General features: G+C 34.8%; 1 protein-coding gene across 1 annotated transcript in view; it reads left to right on the top strand.

Moving 5' to 3' along the window:
* Positions 1-19946, top strand: part of LOC129225266 (uncharacterized) — a 146674-nt gene that overhangs the window by 103785 nt on the left and 22943 nt on the right. Inside the window, exons 3-4 of the mRNA XM_054859850.1 lie at positions 7258-7449; positions 17733-17893. Of these exons, the coding sequence (XP_054715825.1) occupies positions 7258-7449; positions 17733-17893 (353 nt within the window). The remainder of the gene's footprint in view (positions 1-7257; positions 7450-17732; positions 17894-19946) is intronic.

The raw sequence follows: 19946 nt of genomic DNA, 5'->3' as shown, positions 1-19946 counted from the left end.
GTATTTTTTCGTGGCGTGTACTGAATAAAAGTGAAAAGAGAAAAAAAATGTTGTAATGGTACTTCGCATTACTTATTTATAGTTCGTGCCAAGAAGCGATTCCCGTTTTAGAAGGGAGACAATACTAATAATCTAGATGCACTATGCCAGATTTATTCGCTTGAGGTACACGATGTTCTCATGTTTTTGAAAAGCCGACTAAGTGCCATTAAATCGATTGCTGTTATGTATTTTTCAGCTCTTTGTAAGTTAATACTTATTTTATAGCTCTTATTGGATAATTTCTGTCATCATTGTTTTAGATCATAGGTGCCATACATAGCAGAGCAAAATATAACACATGCCCCTCCCACTTCTGGACATTTCCTGAGAGAATATTCGCTCTTTTCAGAGAAAGATAAGTTTGAGATTATAGTCGACGCTCGGTATAACGACTACCGACATTCAATCTGTCGCTATAACGAGAGGTTGCTATTACGCAATATTGCTTATTATTTATTACTAACACCAATTAGTTATTACTTCCTTTTATAAAAAAGGAAGTATTGTATTCGTGAAAAAATTTTCACTAAAAAATCGACCTTAAATTTCCATTTTTCTCACTCCCGAATGAATGTTGAGTTTTTTTTTTTCGACCCTAGCACATATGTCTAGGAACCTACAGACACCCGAAATATCCATTTTGACGACTCCCGAGTTAATTACAACGAATTTTCTCGTGACGTCCGTATGTACGTATGTATGTGCGTATGTGTGTATGTATCTCCCATAACTCAAAAACGGTATGTCCTAGAAAGTTGAAATTTGGTACGTAGACTCTTAGTGGACCCTAGTTGTGCACCTTTCCTTTTGCCTGCATTCGGATGCTCCTAAGGGGGTCTTTTGCCCTTTTTTGGGGGAAATCGTTGATAATTTCGATGTAAACTCAAGTGGTGTTATAATTATTCGGACACTTGGTGATATATCGCCAGTCTTTTGGTCGCCAAATTTTGTCGCCAACTTGGCGACAAATTTGGTGTTTTTTTTTAATTTTAAATTTGGTTTCAATTTGGCTACTGTTGGTGATATTTAGAGAGTAAACAATTAAATCACATTAAAACTGCCAACAATGGGGAAATGACATTAAATTAAAGTAAAAGGAAGTCATGTGATGCACACATCAGCTCGTCTTCAATTTAAAGATTTTGAATCGCTTCCATTTAGAGAGATTTTTTTTCCTTTGAATATTAGTTTCTCCTAATTAAGATATAGAGAAGGTTCCCGATTTTACGATTATTTCTTTAAAAAAAAATCATGTTGTCTAGCATTTGTTTACTATTCTCGTTAATTCTTGTGCCCTTTCATCAACAAACAACCCCTTTCAATGGAAATATTTTATCTTCAAAAACATGAAATTGTTAAATATTAATTTCCGAATTCATAGTCTTGAGAATTACGAACAAGTTGAAGCAATTTTTGATTATAGTGGAATGAGGAATTATGTTTGGACGTTCTAACGGACGTTAAAATAACGGTGTATCTAAAGAATGGCAAACAGGACTTCATACACAGGTCGCTGTAACGGAAGGGTAGTAGTAATGGGAGGTCGTTAAAAAGAGCGATGACTGTATTTCTATCAAGCGAGTATGTTCTTTTACTTTAAGGGGAATTACGAGCTTTTAACATATCAAAAATAAGTGAAAAACATTCGAATTCAATACAATACTGAAACTCTGAAAGGATATATATATATACATTTGAGATACTCTTGATATTATAAAATTTTAAATTAATATAATAAAAATATAACTATTATATTAACAACTTTAATATTAAAAGAAAAAAAAATCTGTTCTTTATTTTACTGCATGTATTTTTTAAAATCCGAACATTGGTAAGCATTTATTTGAGTGAGTAATAAATACAAGCGTAAATTGATAAAAAATGATTAAGTCACTTTGCGCGCATGATTACAGAAAACATATTAGTCAAACAGAATATTTCCGATGTATAAATAATGCAAACTACCAGTTTAAGAAATTTTGAGTATATTTATACGGAAGTTAAACACCTTCACATACACACAGGACTGCGTGCAAAGCGCCTTGCCTCCGAACACACACTACAGATGGATTTACAACACAAGAGAAGGAAATAACACTCAGGGCACCGACGGGGATCGAACCCATGACCTCCGGCTTAGAAGACGAAGCGTCTACTACAGAGGCCTTTTGTTTAAGAAATTGAACCATTTTTTTAAACATTTAAGTGTAATTTATTTAAACATTAAGTGTTATTTATTTAAACATTTAACATTTTTTTAAACATTTAAGTGTCTATTTTATGTAGTGATTAGAGAATCCCCCGTCAAGAAAGGACGGGTGAAAATTGCTTCTACATTTGAGCGAAGCAATTGCCTGTTTGGTGATATTTTGATAGTTAAAATTTTAACCCTAACTCCAGTGGATTAACCCTCAACTCCAGTAGATAACTTTTACTGTTGACCACTTTTTCGTTTCTTCACTCCTCTGAACTGTGCCTTACCAGTTGTTGTTGTCATGTGTCAGCTAGACTGGCAATTTGGGGTGCGCTGCTTCACTTTTCAACTGTACCGTAATTTGGTGTGAAGTCCGACTTCTACAGTGCACGCATTCCATAAGGACCGTTTATACGGTAGGCAACCATTCACAGCATAACAACACATTCACACAAAGAAAGGACAAGAATAGGAGAGAGAAAGTACGTCCATGCCCGATCCGGGATTCGAACACGGACCTTCCTGTCACAGTCAGACTTCACTGACCACTAGACAAGGCAGGTGGTGCCTTACCAGTAAAACAGTCAAGTCACCGGATCCAGTTCAGCCTTGTGACGATAAAGACTTTCCCCGCATGTTAAACATTACCAAAACATATTATCAAATTATCATGCCATATCGCTAGTTTCATTGTTGATGACGTCAGCCTTACTCGATCATTGGCAATTATATATATGAGGATTTTAATTTAAATGTGAAAAAACGGTCAAAATTTCATCTTTTTTACACCTTACGTACTCTCGGGACTCTACTGTATTCATGAATCTCAAGCAAGCACACACATATATAACACTCGCTGGCGGTGTACGAAAAAGTAAGTCCGTTTCGCTTTAGACGTATATTTTTCTTCTAAAAAAATGAAAATTCGACTAAACAATAGTCAAATAATCTTGAATTGTTTTTAATTTCATTCTGACCACTAACAGACTTGCAATGAATTAAAAACTCAAAGAAGGTCAAAAAACATGTGCTACTGCCTGTAGCTTAGATTTCGGTGGGGAAAAAATATATAAGATCACGCATACACCTGTCGCGGATAATTTTCGTGCGACGCCTTGGCATATCAAATCAGGAAATGCATTAAAAGCTAATTCTTCGTGCCATGGGTAATTCGAGGTGGAATTTATCTGGTTGATGAGGGCGTCACGTGTTATCGTGATTAGTACAGAAATTACTTATACTTTTCCCGCTGGAGGAATGATTCCCTAAGGATATTTGCTACAGAGAAACGCTTGTGTTGATATCAAAACATTTTCATAGTTTATTTCTTCTGAAACTGATGCTGAATACATTTCTTAGAACGGCGTTGTGAAACTAAATCAAAGATTTCCTTGTTTGCCCCTTTTACATTAGGTGGTCTCAATCATCAGGGAACGATGGAAAATGTTGTAGGGGAATGGGGTAATGAAACAGCGGGGCAAAGTGAAATGGTGAAATATTTACTGCTTTTAGTGTCTCCGATCTGGTAATGTTTTAGTAGTGGCACATGTACAGGCCCGGATCTATAAATTTTGCCCCACCCCCACCCCCTGCAACAAAATTTGTAGGGCCCTTTCCTAGACAACAACAGTGTATATTAGCAACGTTAATGGGACTTAGTGTTAGTTTTTTAATTTTTTTTTTTTTTTTTTTTAATTTCTTGGACCGTTGGGCTCTTAAAGTCCGTAGGTGCCCCTGCACTGCGGGGTTTGCGGGTACGCAGATCCGGGCCTGCTTTTGTAGTATATTCCAGTCAGGAAAAAAATACCACCGAAGATCAAAGCATATGATAAAGCAGGCAATTTTCAAAAACTAATACTCATATTGTAATATTTTGTTGTAAGTCAGAAACTATTTTTGTCACTATAAAATGATAAAGTTCTTTTTTTTAACATTTAAAATATTGAGATTTTAATTTTATTGACCTTCTAATATTCGGTGCTGTATTTATTACTTAATAAAGCTTATTTGAACTTTAAATATTTTGTACAATTAGCCAAATACATGAGGGGCAAATTGGATGGGACAAAGGGAAATATAGTTTATTTCGTTTACTCTCTCAATCATTTACTGAATCACTTACGTATTCATTTATTAATTAACTCATTTACATTCCCTCATTTAGTAATTCACTTAATTATTCATTCATTCACTTATTTTCTTGTTCATTAACTCTTTTACTCACTCATTTATTTATTTTTCATTTCCTTATTGATTAATTTATTTAATTAATCGTTTATTGTTTCATTATCTATTCATTTATTCATTCAACCTTTTATTTACTAATTTATTTGATCAAAAATATTTTTTATGAACGAATAGAAGTTATTTCATTCCGAAAACATTTAATTTTTCATTTTACCCCATAAAAAAGTGAACTTTTTCAGCTTTTTTTTTTTTTTTTTGAAGACTAAAAATAAAAAATACTGTTTCAATACAAGTTTTATTATAAAATACAATGTTCTTTCTTTATTTAGCGTAATTTTCAAAATAAATTTCTATATTGTTCATTTCGAAAAAGCTCTGACATCTTAACTATTTCACTTTGTTCCACATTCCCCTGGATAAGTGATTGCTCTTTCTTCCATTAGGTATATTGCAAGAGTGACCAACTCCTCTTTATTCAATATATTTCCTTTATTTTTCAACAAAGTGTGCAAGAAGGTTTGACGAGAAAAAAAAGTTTACCTCCGTTCATAAATAGTTCACGAGAAATTCAGGGATTCTTCGAGTTTCGGGGTTAACAATGAGCACCTTTATCCACGCGAAAGGTTTTGAGCTTCTGTGTGAAAAGAGATTTTTTTTCCAGTTTTCTTGTACTTCAAAAACCTTGAAGATTGATGCAAAATGATCTTGTTGATATCAAGGAACCTGCCGACAATCTGCAACTGAAGGGCTTGGGGCACAAATGCAACAAGGCACAAGGAGCGACTTTTCGATCGAAATTTTTGTTTCTCATAACTAAAATATAAGTAAACATGACAATAGATCATGTCATTTGGAGAAAAACATATCTGGTTTTAGTATTGCAGAATATAGAACACCTTTGAATAATTCTATAAATATTTTTTATAAGTTGGAAATCGCCCTACTGAAAAATTTACATAATGTGGCATATCTCATTCTTGCCCCGTGCCCATCAATTTTATTGGTGTTTGGTTATTGATTACGCAAATTCCAGAGTTACTTTTCCATGTTTAGAAATTGGATAGTTTAAATCAGGAAAACATCTAATTCCATACGAGGACCTTTTATTGATAACTAGAGCACCATCTTAGTCAGGCCATCGAAGAACTCAAGACCGTAGTTGATCATCAAAAAAATAATTAAATAAATAAATATAAATAAAACAGATTAATCAGGCTTGATTTTAAAAAAGAAACAAATATTAAAAGCTGATTAACCAATTTAATAGATAAGTTTCATTCACAGTCTAGTTGAAGCAAACAAATCGTAATCACTTGATAACCGGTAATTTATCGTTTGAATGATTCAATCTCAACTGCTTCCGTCGTTTGATTACTGGGGGGTGACAAATGGATTCTTAATGATAGTTCCAACAGTAGAAAAAAAGTGATTTTATCAATTTTTAACTTCTTTGTATACAACAAAATCTAAGTTTGAGACCCAAAAATAGTTTGTTTAATGCTTGGTGGAATGTTCATGAAGCATATTTCATTTTGGAGTTCTAAAATGAGGACCAACCATGACATCTGACTACGACAAAAGGAGCCTTTTTACGCAGCTCGTTCATTCCACACCACACTATACGAGAAAACTTGGTGCTAAAATCAAAAAATTGAGATGCAAAATTTTATCACTCCAATACTTTCTAATATGTTAGGGTCATGCAGTAGTTTAAATAAAGCAAATTTCTAAACGCACTGGTGAAAATTAAAAAATTTAAATCAAAACCTCCCACATTCTACCAATTAAGAATTAAAATTTAATTTTCTAGGTGGCAGAGGTGCATTCTGCCATGTTTAGCACAAAAGTATATTTATATGGGTATATTTATATTCAAGCTGAGAATTTGCTTTTTAAAGTTTTGCGTCTTTCGTGTATTTGATTCGAGTGCCACTTTTTCCAAAATTTTTAAAAAACATTTCCCGTTCTCAAGTGACCATAAAACGTTGCATTTAGAAGGGTGGAGTCAGAATCGAAGAGTTAGAGACGATCATTTTGACTCCGCAACACTTGAGTTAGCACGGAATAATTGATAAAAATGGGGATTTTATCACTGATTAAAAATAAACTGTTCGCAAGGACGGATCCGGAAATTTTTCAAGGAGGGGGCGATTGTCTTTTACTGTTTATTTACTCTTTGGAACTTCAATGTCTAAAAAATTTCGAAGGAGTACACTGAATCCCATAGCTTACCCTTATGTGATCAAAGGTGTCTTACAGTTGTGTTTCTTTCGAAAAATATTCAGGGTGAGCCTTTGAACCTAGGCCTAATATTATCTAATATCGTCTAAAATTGAGATTTTGGAACTTCAATTTTGAAAAAAGTCCTATAGAAAATTCCGATCCCTATCCCTAGAGTAATAAGAGGTGGGCTGTGATTGCGTTTTCAAGACTTCAATTCCGGAGGAATTCCAGTGAAGAACTCCCTTTCTTCTAACACTATCGAATGTTATGAAAAATTGCGTTTTTGAAACTTAAGTATCGAAAATATACGTGAAGAAAGTTCCTGTCTATCGGCTCAAGAAGGGGACGATCGCCCCCATCGCCCCTCCCTTGCATCTGCCCTTGACTGTTCGTGATATATATTTTGAAATTTAGTTTTTCGCATATTGCGACATTTTTTCCGGAAATGTGTTCTTCGTTTCCTCAAATTTAACTATCCTATATTTTCTACTCTGGTTCAATACTTAGAAGTCTCAACATTCCTAGTATTCTTAAGAATGAAAGTGAAAATTTATGTCTTATCCTGTTTTTTTCGCTGTTACTTATTACTGCCTCATTTATCTGTTTCACAGGCATTTCCAAAGAATCCGATGGGAACTTGCAGCCGGAGTTGGAAAACTTGCGAATCCGGAACAGCGCCTTGTTACGTGATTTGGAAGAAGTTATGGAATCTCGAGATGAGAAAGCGAAGGAAAACGCAATCCTGAATGCACGTTTACAGCAAACGAGCAAAGAACTAGACCACGCCAAAGAAGCTCTTTCAGGTAGGTTTTAATTGCATTTTTATCACTTCTGACTCGGGTTTAATTTGGATGGGAGATCAGCACCCTCATTTCTTTTCAATTGTGTGCGAAGTTTCTTATTATTGGCGGAATTCAGGATATTTGCACATTAAAATAAGTTCTGACCATGGTGGCTTGATCGGTTATTCGACGGTAACGATTGAACTCGTAACTGGAGGATTCCGGGTTCGATGCCAGCCGATGAAAGACCCTCTGTGTATGTTAAAGATGACTGGTGCACATTAAAGCCGTCGTACTCACTAAGTTCTTCAAGTTCCCATTCTAAAATCAATATATCTGGAGGTGATGAACCAGAAGTTGTTTGGTTTCTGGTTTGGATCCAAATGATCCAAATGTTGATATCTGGTGCTTGTGTCTGTCGCATGCTGTTTGAGCTAAGTCGAACTTCCACCTTAGTGATGACGGAAGCTGTACCTTTTTGCTTTAAATCGGGTTGCATTGTCTACTCGGGCTGGGATACCTGAGTGGTTTAAGCGGCAACAACAATAATTAAGTTCTGAAGAGTCTAAGGCTTCTAAACATCCTTTTTTAGAAATTAAGTCCTGCAGCACTCGGCGGCTCGTTACTTCGATGTCTTTTCTCCAAATTGTTTCATAAATTCGGATCACATGAACAAGATGTCCTTTACTTGAAAAGTTGGAATTTTATTATTAACGATTGCAATTGCTTGAAAATTATGAATGCACAAAATTTGACTATAGATTTTATGAAGATTGGTTCCTCTTGGTTCTGAAGAGTTCAATGCCAGGCGACGCAGCTATACTGCTTTCACGGAAAAGAAAGAATCGAAGTAAACAAACAAGTTGCCAGAAGGTTTGCCAGTATGGCCCCTTCAGGATTTTTTCTGGTAAAAAGAAAAGTGAACCAATAGGATTCGCATGCGCTGTCTGCGTGGCACCAATTTGTTCTTATACAAACCGAACACGTGATTGACGTCACCAAATAATGCATTTCTTTGTTTACTAGTCTATCTTTCCCTTGAACGCAATATAATAAAGTAATAAAATAAAGTATTGAAAAGTAAGTGTGGTCTACACTCGTCAAATGTCCAAAACAATTTTCATTTAAGATAGATTGAGCAGTTCCTTGCAGATAATATGATGTGAAAAACTTATAGAAATCAATACTTGACGCGAAAACAGAGCTAAGAGCACGCTTTGGACATTCAATTGAATGTAATTATTGTTATTATTTACTATAAATACACAATTCTCACATGTAAAACTAGCAGAACCTAAGTCTGCGAGCTGTCTACCTGTTCCATCATCAAGATCCTCATGGGAAATATAAAATGGCAACTTTAGATACAGAACCCCCATATTTTTTCTATTCTATAGTCCGTTGTAATACTTGACTCTTCTGCTTGTTGGAATATCTGCAGAATCTATATTATCATACAATTGGCGTTCATTCGTATGCTTGCATGTATTACGGGTTTAAGGTTTATCTGCTGAGGAAACTGAGACGAGAGGAACATTTTCTCGCAAACATTCCGACTCAACATTTTTTCTCTTGTTTGCAGTCATGCAGTAGCAACTCATGTAGTAGAAACGCTGGATAAACGAGCCATGGAGAAAGGAAACTTCAATGAATGGTTGATACCGATCATTACTTCAGGATGCGCTATTGACAGAGCGTGTTAAACGTTTCAAAAAAACTGTATTAAAAAGTTTTTGGTTTCTGAGGTTAATCGATTAGCTCAGCTCACCTGAGTATATCTACAAGGCATCCATAATTAAACGACCCTACTTAAAAGTTGTTTAACTGGGAAACTGTTTCTCAGAAATTAACGAATTTTATGTGTTACATAATTAAAGGATGGAAATTCGTTTGAGCGAAAATAAATATTAGTTTAAAATTTCGCCACCGGAGGGCGCTTTTTGTGAGTTATACATTTGCTATACATTATCGATGGTTTAGAAACAAATATTTCATCAGTTTAGTACTTCCAAAGCACTTATTGCCCTTTAATCTTATTTCTGAATAGAGGGATGGAATGCTTTGGACAGGAAATATAAGAACTCGTTGACGAAATTGAAGGGGTCATCCAAAGGGATCTTCAAACTGTTTTACTCAAAGGCCACATAGTAAACTTTTGGAGGCGAGCGGGGAGGGGGGCAACAATCCAATAATGTTTCAACTCAAATGGTCAGGTTAGCGAGACCCACCCCCTCCCTTCTCCTACACCAACAATTTTTTTTTTTTCAATAAAGCACTGGTATTTTTCAGGATTTTCTGTGTTTAGTTTTTTTTTTTTTTTTTAAATGCTTAAAAAGAAACATATTCTCAAATTTGAACATAAAAAATCAGGTAGTGAGTCTCCTGTGTGCCAGAATTTGTTTTTGTTCATATGCTTCTCGTGACGTGCAGTTCGTTAGTTTCTTGGGAATACAGTTCGACTTAATGATCAGACTGTCAATTCTTTTTCTGTTTTTATGCCACGATCGTAACGGCACCTGCATGTGTAGCGCAAGGTGTAAAAGTGTTCTTTTTCCAGGGTCATCGACAGCCTGTGACATGTACCAGCCGTACTGGCGCGGGTGTATTCGTGTTCCTAGCGTATTCCCTTGCTTGGCATTCAATGGTTGTTATGTTGCGTGCGAAACTCTTCCTCGTGAATCCTCCCAACCCCATATTTCCGTGACTGAGAACACCTGCACCTGCTGACATCATTCGACCCTCCAGAAGCAATTCTGGAGTTGAGAACTCTTATTTTTTACGTTCTGGAATTTTAGACTACTTTCATTATTCTGGCAACTCGCTTCGTTTTGCCTTGATGCACTTCCCAATTAATCTTCAGTCAAGGGGGCAGTGATGCGTTTTTACTTTGTTATCAATCAAAGTAGGGAAGATTTGCTTACGAATTTGGCCAAGGGGGGGGGGGGGGGGGGGGGGACTTTTTTGATGAGCGTTTCATTTTTTTTTTTTTGTAATCGTTTCGTTTAATGAACTTCGTTTATGAGTTTGCTTATTGTTTTAAATTTTGTCGGCATTAAGTTTTGTTATGTTGCTTCGTTGTCGATTTCATTTTCTCTCTGACTGACAAGACATTTATCGTAAACTTAAATTTTAGAAATAGAATAAACACCTTATAAATGTCTCTATTTTTTGCTTAAACCAATATTCTTAATGCATTTTTTCCCCCACCAATCAAAGCATTACATGTTGACTTCATTATTTTAGTACGTATTTGTGTTTGTAATATCAGTCTTTCCAATTACCAAAATGATAAATAAATAAAATTTCAACTGGACTTAGATGAAAAAGTGAAGATATTTTGATGGGTTTCTCAGTGTCACACCATAGATTATCTAAGAGGCTACAGCATTAATATTAGCATAGATGACTCGACGTAAGCCACGGAAAACGAGCTGAAAACCTTCACTATAATGCGATTTGTGCTAATCCTTTCATTTGTTTTCAAAATTAAATATTTGGAATACTACTTCCTTTCATGACTTATGAAATTAATTAGTAACGTTTATGCCCTATTAAGTGCCTTTTTCCGTTCCGATTTGGTGCTTTTTATTGACCACCAAGCAGTAGTTTCAGAATTTTTTTGTATCCAAAAACTTATATAATTCAGCATACCCCCCAAAAAATGGAAGTCTGTATCTGCCTCAGATGCTAGGGCTGCTTTGAGTGATCAATGTTTTCGGTTAAAAGGATTTTTGTTGTCGCCAATCACATTGGTGGTCAATCCATAGTCATCAACACATTCTAACTCTTTCCTTACATGGACTTGATGAGAATAATCACTGATGACGCGATCCTGATATGTAAGTTAGAAATTAATCTCTGTTTCGGATTGATATTTATCAATTCTAGTTGTGTCCTGTTACTGGGTTGTAACCGTGTCTTGAAGTTGACGTTTTGGGTCACTTTTGACCAGGGCTTCCGCTTTTGGGACCTCCTCCGTGGTGTTGGCGTCCATGTCCCCCGGTATCGACTTTGTTTATACCCGACCCTCTCGACTTAACCCAATCCTCTTTAGGCAAAAACAGCATCCAGCCGCCTGGCATTCATTTGAATTTTGACGTCTTGAATTCAAATTATGTGTTTTGCAATTATGATTGCAATAGGAGCCATTTGAAGAAACGAATAAACCCGACGAGTAGGGTCCTATCGCAATTTGCAAAGCATAATTTGAGTTAAAGTTTTTTTTTCTCCTAATGGGGGCTGCGTTTTTTAGGCTATTTTAGCCTTTTAGCAGACCTGGTGCGAACCCCCGATACGGCATCCAGCCTTTCATGTGCCACCATTAAGGCGCGGGTGTCAATGGCACGGATAATTTGGATGCCCAGTTTCCACCAGATGGAGGCACCTTGGCTCTCTTAGATGTAAAATTGCCCTAGGATTTTTTTTTTTTATAAATTCAACTTAGGGAATTCTAAGCCAAACGAATACCCAAGGGATCTTTTACACGCCTCATAATCATACGACATGGGCGCTGAAGGTTTTCTTCATCTCGAAAATTCACCGACTGGCCACCCCAGGTCAGAACCTGAGTCCACAGGCCCGCGACTAACCATCACGCCACCAGCCAGCTTGAAATCAAGAAGTCAAAACTCAAATTAATGCCAGGGGTTGGTTGGATGCTAAATGTCTTTTTTCCCTTCCTAATGAGGCTGCGTTAGATGCCTTAGCCTCTTTGCAGACTTAAGCGATCCCCCGACATGGCATCCAGTCTTTAACGTGCCGCCATTAAAGCGCGGATATCAATTACACAAAGAATTTTGAAGCTCAATTTCTCTCCGGATGATGGGGTCTTATTAGTAATCTCTTCTTACATTCAGCGTATGAAGAAGCGCACCTCGCTTTTGTCTCCGAAATTTGACAAAAATAGGAAAGAAGTGATGAACCTGTTGCCTTGGTAACTGGAAAACTCTTATCTTGAAAATGTTGCCACTGCTGAAAATAAAACAGAACTCGTAAGACCAACTCCCCTCATTCAGATGAGTTCGTTCTCTTCTGGCTGAATAGCCTCATTAGACTTACAGTTAATTCTCCCATGCTCCTTATTGCTGTTGATAATGGCTGGAGACAAAATGTTAACAGATGAAAAGGGTTGACGAAACTCTGAAATTGAGCAAAGAGTTGGGAAAAAGAATGGGTGGTGCAGCATTGTGTGAAAAGGATATGAAAGGGGAAATATCGTTACGGAGAAGATACCGTAAGAATAAGGGTAATTTAGCATAAGAGGAACTTCTGTGATTTGTTGAGGGAAGATTATGTAAAAAGGAAAAATTATAAGCAGGTCATGCTTAAAGTGAAGGTATACTTTAAGAGTTGCATAAGAAAAATTTAAGTTCATACTTTATTTTACATTGAATATGTGAGACAGTGATTCCCAACCTAGGAGCGATTTGGCTTCTCAAAGGGGCCATAAATTCTTCAGGGGCGATAGGAGAGCAATGAATATTCAAATAATAAAATAATAATAATAAAAAGTCAGCGATTATTGAAATCGAAAACGTATGCGAAACTGTTCAGACATGGAACCACAATTTAGAAAAGAAACAAATTAAAATTCAAGAACTTCCTCTCATATCCCGGTTGAACTTTGAGGAAGTATTTCATCATTCATCGCGAAGTTTATGAATTTTTAAACGTTCTTTTTCTTTTTTCAAAGACTATTTTTCAATTTAAAGTGTCGGCGTTTTTAATCCCCAAATATCCCAATTTAAAAAAGAGAATAATTTCATAAAACGTGTATTTCTATTTTTGAAAAATACGTCAAAGATCTTAGTCCCTTCAAGTAGCTATCAGTTCATTAATTTAATAAAAGAAGGGGAAAATCAACGTAAAAAAGATTTTTTTTATTTAAGTTTATTTATTAGTTTTACCATTTTTAGTTAAACAATGACTGGATAACATTACTTTATGTACATTTTATTTCAGATAATAATTTGAAAATAATATCGATGTTCACTAGCGCCAACTTATGGATTTTCTCAAGGGGGGGGGGGTTGATATGTGTCTCTCAACGTCTAGAGGGAGGCGATGGGTTCAAAAAGGTTGGGAACCACTGTGTTGAGAGAATACAATTTTTTAACTGAAAAGTTTCGTATTTTCATATAGTCCTTGTTATACATTAACTCTTGTTATAGAACACAAGCTTTTTGAGCACCAAGCTTGTTATAGTGTTGATACAAATATACAGATAATAAAGTACAAATGATAGATAGGAAAATTAGGACATAAAGAAAGAAATTTCATCCAGGACTAGAGCAAGGAAGATTTTGCATATTCTTTTTTCATCCCCCCCCCCTCCCACCTCCTTTTTTCTTCTTTGGTTATGTACATCAGGGCTTAATTTTTACCAAAAAATGTTCAGGAGCCCTACAGTTCTCAGAGCTTATTTTCGTAAGTTATTACCACCTGAATTTCGTATCAGGGCTTCATTTTTATCAAAAAAAGTTCAGGAGCCATACAGTTAGTTCTCAGAGCTTATTTTCGTAAGTTAATAGCCTGAATTTTGTCTTAATGTTCAAATTTACGTAAGATTGAAAAGAAGTGCTGAAACTCAGCTCGTATGCAAATGAAGTCCGGCTGTCACTTCTGGATTGCTTAGTCAAAACATTATACTACAATAACAACTATTACGTTTTAGATAACTCTTGCTGTAGCACACTTAAAAAAAGAAAAGTTGGTACCGGTTTTTTTTTTCATTCTAATGCTTTGCAACAGCACAATTTTGTAACCTCAAAAGCAATCTGCTGGTTAACTGATCGGGTCATCCTAGTTAATCTGCACATTCCCCAGATAATCAGCGGGATAACCACTTTGTGCACTTTAGCGGAAACGAAAATGATAGAAAAAGCTTTAGCAAACACTAATAAACTGGAAAATAAATTGCATTTTCTTTTGTATCAAAATAATTGATTTATCCTACAGCTCATAAAGTCATTAAAGTTTTTCTCCCTTAAAAAGCTTTTTTGCAGTTAATTTGCATTTCTATGCATTTAAATCGAATATTTTATTGAAATTTTCCACCACCCCGATTTCTCCACTCATTCGAAATTTCTAATCGAATAAGTGGTTTCATCTTCTGTAAGAATTAATCTTTTTTTTTTTTGATTTGATAAAAAAATACTGTTCGGTAAATAAAAAAAAAAAAAAAAATCGGTATTGAAGAAATTGTAGTTTTAAAGATTTTGTTTGTCTGTACATCCCTAATATTTAGTTAGAGGAAGGGGAATGTGTAAAGCTTTTTGAAAAAGGATTGTATACTTATTGTTTGGTTTTTATTAATTCATAAGAATTGCTCTCAATTGCATACGTAAAAGTTTACCTCATTTTCCAACGCAAATGCCACAAAATTCTAATTGCTCTGAACTTTCATGCAGAGATGAGATTTGTAGAGTTTTAACCCTGGCTTCGCGAATTTTGTGTTCGTTTTGACTTAACTAATAATTTTAAAGTATTTTTGAAACTGGGTTATTCGTAAATATTTCTGCTAATTTTACTTATATTCAGTGAAATTATAACATGGATTTTTTGTAATTTATAACTGTAGTAAGTAGTATAGCTTTTTTGTAATTTAAAACTGTTCAACTATTTTTTTTTCTTAATTAGGACTTATTTTTTTACTAAAAGTGGTGCAGGGGCCAGAGTCCCACAACTTGTTTTTAAGAGTACATAGCCTGAATTTCGACTAAAATGTTAAAATGCACATAAAAATTTAAAAAAAGTGCAGAAGCTCACTTCCTGTTAGCTCCTATACGAACTAAACCATGCTTGAAATTCAAACCATTTTTCACCATTTAAATTTTTCTTAGTACTTCCTTTATTCTTTTTACCCGACTGCGCGTGCGTGACGCAAAGGAGGGTAATATGTTTATCAGTCTATGTATGTATGTTTGTTCCTATGTTCTAGAGGCTTAACGCCTTGGCCAATTTTGATAATTCTTACGTCAATCGATTTTTCTTAACCTAGGGAACGTCACTAAACACATGACAGTAATCAAAATTCACCATATCAACAATCAGTCGCCATTTTTCATTTCGGGATCGTGTCGCATGCTACCTGCGTGCGACACAGCGTGCGAGAATTGTAGGTAGCGTTCACTGCCTGACTTTTTTTGTTTACTAAGTCTACGAATTCGATTTTAATCTTTAACATGTTGCATTTGTTTTTGCATTGATTCAAGGGACTGAGTTTCGCGACGTGTACTTTCTTGATGAGCTTTTTACTTTCTTCTATATCTAATATATAGAAGAAAGTATTGGATTCGTGCAAATTTTCGAATTTCGAATGTTGACAGATTTGAACGTTTTGAGGTGTGCTGAGTCCATTTCGACTATTTTTGGAAAATGTCTGTCTGTCTGTGTGTATGTGTGTGTATGTGTCACGTCTGTGTGTGACCAGTTTTTTGTGGCCGCTCTACAGCAAAAACTACCGCATGAAATCGAACGAAATTTGATACACATATGTGCCCCTATGTGAACTTGTGCCCATTGGTTTTTGGCGCAAATTCCTCCAAGGGGGGGGGGGTGGAGCAATGGGACGTTTTTTGAGTCACGCATGATTGCTATTCCTCGGGAAGTAACTGGCGGAATCAAACAAAATTTGGTCCATATGTTGCCAGTAACAGGAACAGGTGCTTATTCAATTTTAGTGTCAATAACTCAAACGGGGGTTGAGCTATAGAACATTTTTTGTCGTCAATTGTGACTGCTGTATCTCAAGAAATAATGAACGGAATGAAAGAAAAATTTATCGGCAAGTAGCCATTAGTGGGTATAAAAGCTGATTTTATTTTGGTGTCAACAGCTAAAAAGGGGGTAGCGCAATCGCCCGTTCTTTTTTTCCATTGTGAGTGCCCTATATCAAGAAGTAATGCTACGTTCTGGTTGAAATTTGGAATATATGTGAATCCATATGTAAACAGGCTTTGGTTCAATTTTGGCGCCAATCGCACCAAGAGGTGCTGATTTATTTTTATTATCATTATTTTTTAGCGAATAAAAATAGCTTTATTAATGCAACAATAAGAATGATAAATCGTAATAGATTATCGTATGCGTATTTCCCGTGATTTTAATTGTATGGAAATGATCGGAAATATTATCTCAATGATTTAAAATTTTTAACTGTTGCCATCTTATGTTTGTTAACAAATAAAATATTTGTAATTAATTCAAGCAAGGCTTTTAAAATAACTTTCAATTTTCGCTCTTTGCTTTGCTTTTTTATCAATAATTCAAATATTGGGATGGTCGTCAAGTTTTTGCATGTGTAATTTTGTTTTTGTTGGGAATATTGCTTCCTCGTTAAGCATGGGGAGGGATCAGAAAAAAAAAGAAAAATATAGAAGAAAGTTTTGTGATGGCCACAACATACTAGTTTAGTTTTGCGAGAAAGATTTGATTGACGGGGGGCGTTTCCGATTTCACGTCATCATGAGTTATACAGTCTTTTTATATAGCTGTGATGTGGTTGACTTAAGTTCGCACATTTTTGCTAAAGGTCAAGCACATGTAGCTTTAAGTCGAGTTAAAATGATCAGTAGTTTAGACCACTGCAAGTTATTTAATAAACCTCACGATATAAACTCTCTCAATGAAATGACAAGATTTCGAAATTTACCGTCTTATAACCATAATAACTAAATCAATGAATATTAACTAAAAAGTGTAAAATGAAAATAATTATTAAATAAAAACAAAAAAAAAACCCCGAATGCGTAAAAACAAAAAGGAAAAGGTAAGAAAAGTTCAGTAGTGTGGAATTTTATTACGTACTACTGAATAACTACACCATTGAAATAGTTTTATAATCGATAGGCACATAAGACAAAACATAAATTCAAAAGCAGAATAGAAGGATCAACAGTCGGGGCCCATTCCTTTTTAAATCAAAAGGAAACCCGTAAAATTTTAATGGGCCCCGACTGTTGATCCTTCTATTCTGCTTTTGAATTTATGTTTTGTCTTATGTGCGTATCGATTATAAAACTATTTCAATGGTGTAGTTATTCATTAGTACTTAATAAAATGCTAAACTACTGGGCTTTTTTTTTTCCTTTTTTTTTTTTTGGTTTTTACGCAGTCGGGTTTTTTGTTTTTATTCAATAATTATTTTTATGTATTCTTATATTTAATTTAAGATTGAGAAAAAAAAATGAGTACGTCGAGTTTCGTTTTTCGTACCAAATCCCCAATTATTTTACATTGATATTTCTTTAAGTACTACACAAACAACTTTTTTTTTTCTGAAACTATTCTCTTCTTTTATAAAGCTTTAAAACTAGACCGCAAGCGTCTGAAGGCGGAGAAATTTGATCTGCTTACCCAAATGAAGCAACTATACAGCACTTTGGAAGACAAAGAGGAAGAACTTCGCGAATTTATCCGAAATTACGAACATAAAATGAAGGAAAATGATGAGAGCATTAAACAAGTAAGGAAGTTTTGAGACATTCTTTTTGTGTTCTTTCTTTATCTGTTGTTTATTAAAGCAACTGCAGCGTTGTTTTAAGTCTAAGAATGCATTAGCCATTGCTCCGGTAAATTGACAGTGAGCAATTCAATTTTCATTCGGTTGAGCTGATGCGACACTTTTTGAAACTCAGTGTTAAAACTGACTTCGAACCAGAATGGGGTCGTTTCCAAAATTTTAAAAGTATTTTTTTTTCGGAAAAAGCATCCTTGAAAACATAGAATCTGACCATTTTTTAAATAATTTCTTTAAGTTTAATATTTAAAAAAATTACTTAAATCGGTGCTCTTTCATCGTTTAACGCATCTGCCGATGACATCACAAATGATGAAATGCCATTCAGTGTTGCCATTCACGGTCCAAAATATTTAATTCGCATCTTTACTCACGTGTATTGGCAACGATATGGTTGATAGCAAGCGTAGAGCGCAGTTTTAATTCGCTGAATGATTATCGTAACGTGGAAACGTAGTAGAAAGATGCGGCAAAGTGCATCATCTGTGACGTCATAAAGACCACGCCTTGTTTGAAAAATCGGACATTTAAAAAAATTAATTAAAAAAAAAACTGTTGGGAAAATGAAAGTATTTTCTGAGTTCATGTTATTTTTTTTACTCGTTCTATCCATTTCAATGAATAAAAGTAGTACTTTTGACTGAAGGAAACCACCCCATTAATAAAAAAATATAAAGCACTAAACATGAAAAAAAAAAAAAAAAAAAAAATATATATATATATATATATATATATATATAAGGCATCTTAATTTAGTGTTAATTATAAAGAGGTTGATTTTGTATAACAATGAACTGTAGGCTCTAATTTACTTGTTTTATTTTACGTGGTTTTGATTATACACGGTTTGAGATTTGACGTCATTATTTTGTTTTACTCGGATGAGTTTTGATTTTTCTTGGTAGTGACATTACAATCTGAAAGGTTTTTCCTCCTTCAGAATCCAAACATCTGAGATAGCTAGCAGCATGCAATGAACAGTATTTTGGCGTGCTTATAAACAAGCTTGGGTCACTGAAGCCTGTTTTTTTCTGATTGGTTCCAGAGCTCTAGAAGAGCTGTTAGAAGTGACGAAGGAGGACGAAATTAACGAGGATATCGACATCGGTGACACACAATCAAACACTTTCACATTGAAAGTTTTGGGACATTCCTTGACAATGTCAAATGTTCTTTCTGATTTGTTAGTGAAGGAAGATCCAGTCATGAAAATGATGCAAGTGATCATGGAGGCGTTAATGCCCCACAAAGTACTGTAGAGAAAAATAATTAATGACTTCCAATAGAATATTATAAGTGTATTTTTATAAACAGTAAGTTTTCTCTCTGATTTCTTTATGCACGTTGGGCATACATGTGGAAATAATGACACATTCAGTTTATTATGTATTTATCTATCACTAGACTGAAGAGTTTTTCTAAATCTGTGGAACCTAACCCCTATTTTAGCACTAATATTTGGTCTTAATTTAAGCGATTTTTATTCACACGGCATTTCCGTGGAAAGTAACCTTCACCTAAAACAAGGGTCTACTGAATTTAGATTTTGTCACATTAGCATTAGTAAATATTTTAATAACTCAAAAAACATAGACCAAATCAGAATTTGTTTCAACATAACAAAACTACCAAATTCTGACTGCCAAAATGTATTAAATATAAACGTGAAATTGAAGAATCATACAGTTAACACTAACAGCTTCTGGGGAAAAAAAAGCATAGATATTTTTCCAATACCCCACGTTAAGCTTTTCTTTAGTATATAATTACATTTGATCCCTTATTTCCAATTGAGAAAGTAAACCTTATAACAGTAGCGTCACTAAAAAATATAAATACTTTCATTCTGAAATTTTCCTTCAATATGTCTTTAATTGTATTTAAACTATCAAATTTCAACGAAAATAAAACATGTTGAGGGGACGGTTACGTATGTGTCTAAGGCAAATTTTACCTAAAATGTATTCGTAATTGAAACCTGTCTTTCAACTTCCATAAC

Source organism: Uloborus diversus, chromosome 6 (genome assembly GCF_026930045.1).
Source record: "Uloborus diversus isolate 005 chromosome 6, Udiv.v.3.1, whole genome shotgun sequence".
In the NCBI taxonomy this organism is placed as follows: domain Eukaryota; kingdom Metazoa; phylum Arthropoda; class Arachnida; order Araneae; family Uloboridae; genus Uloborus; species Uloborus diversus.
This window is presented reverse-complemented; position numbering and strand designations above follow the sequence as displayed.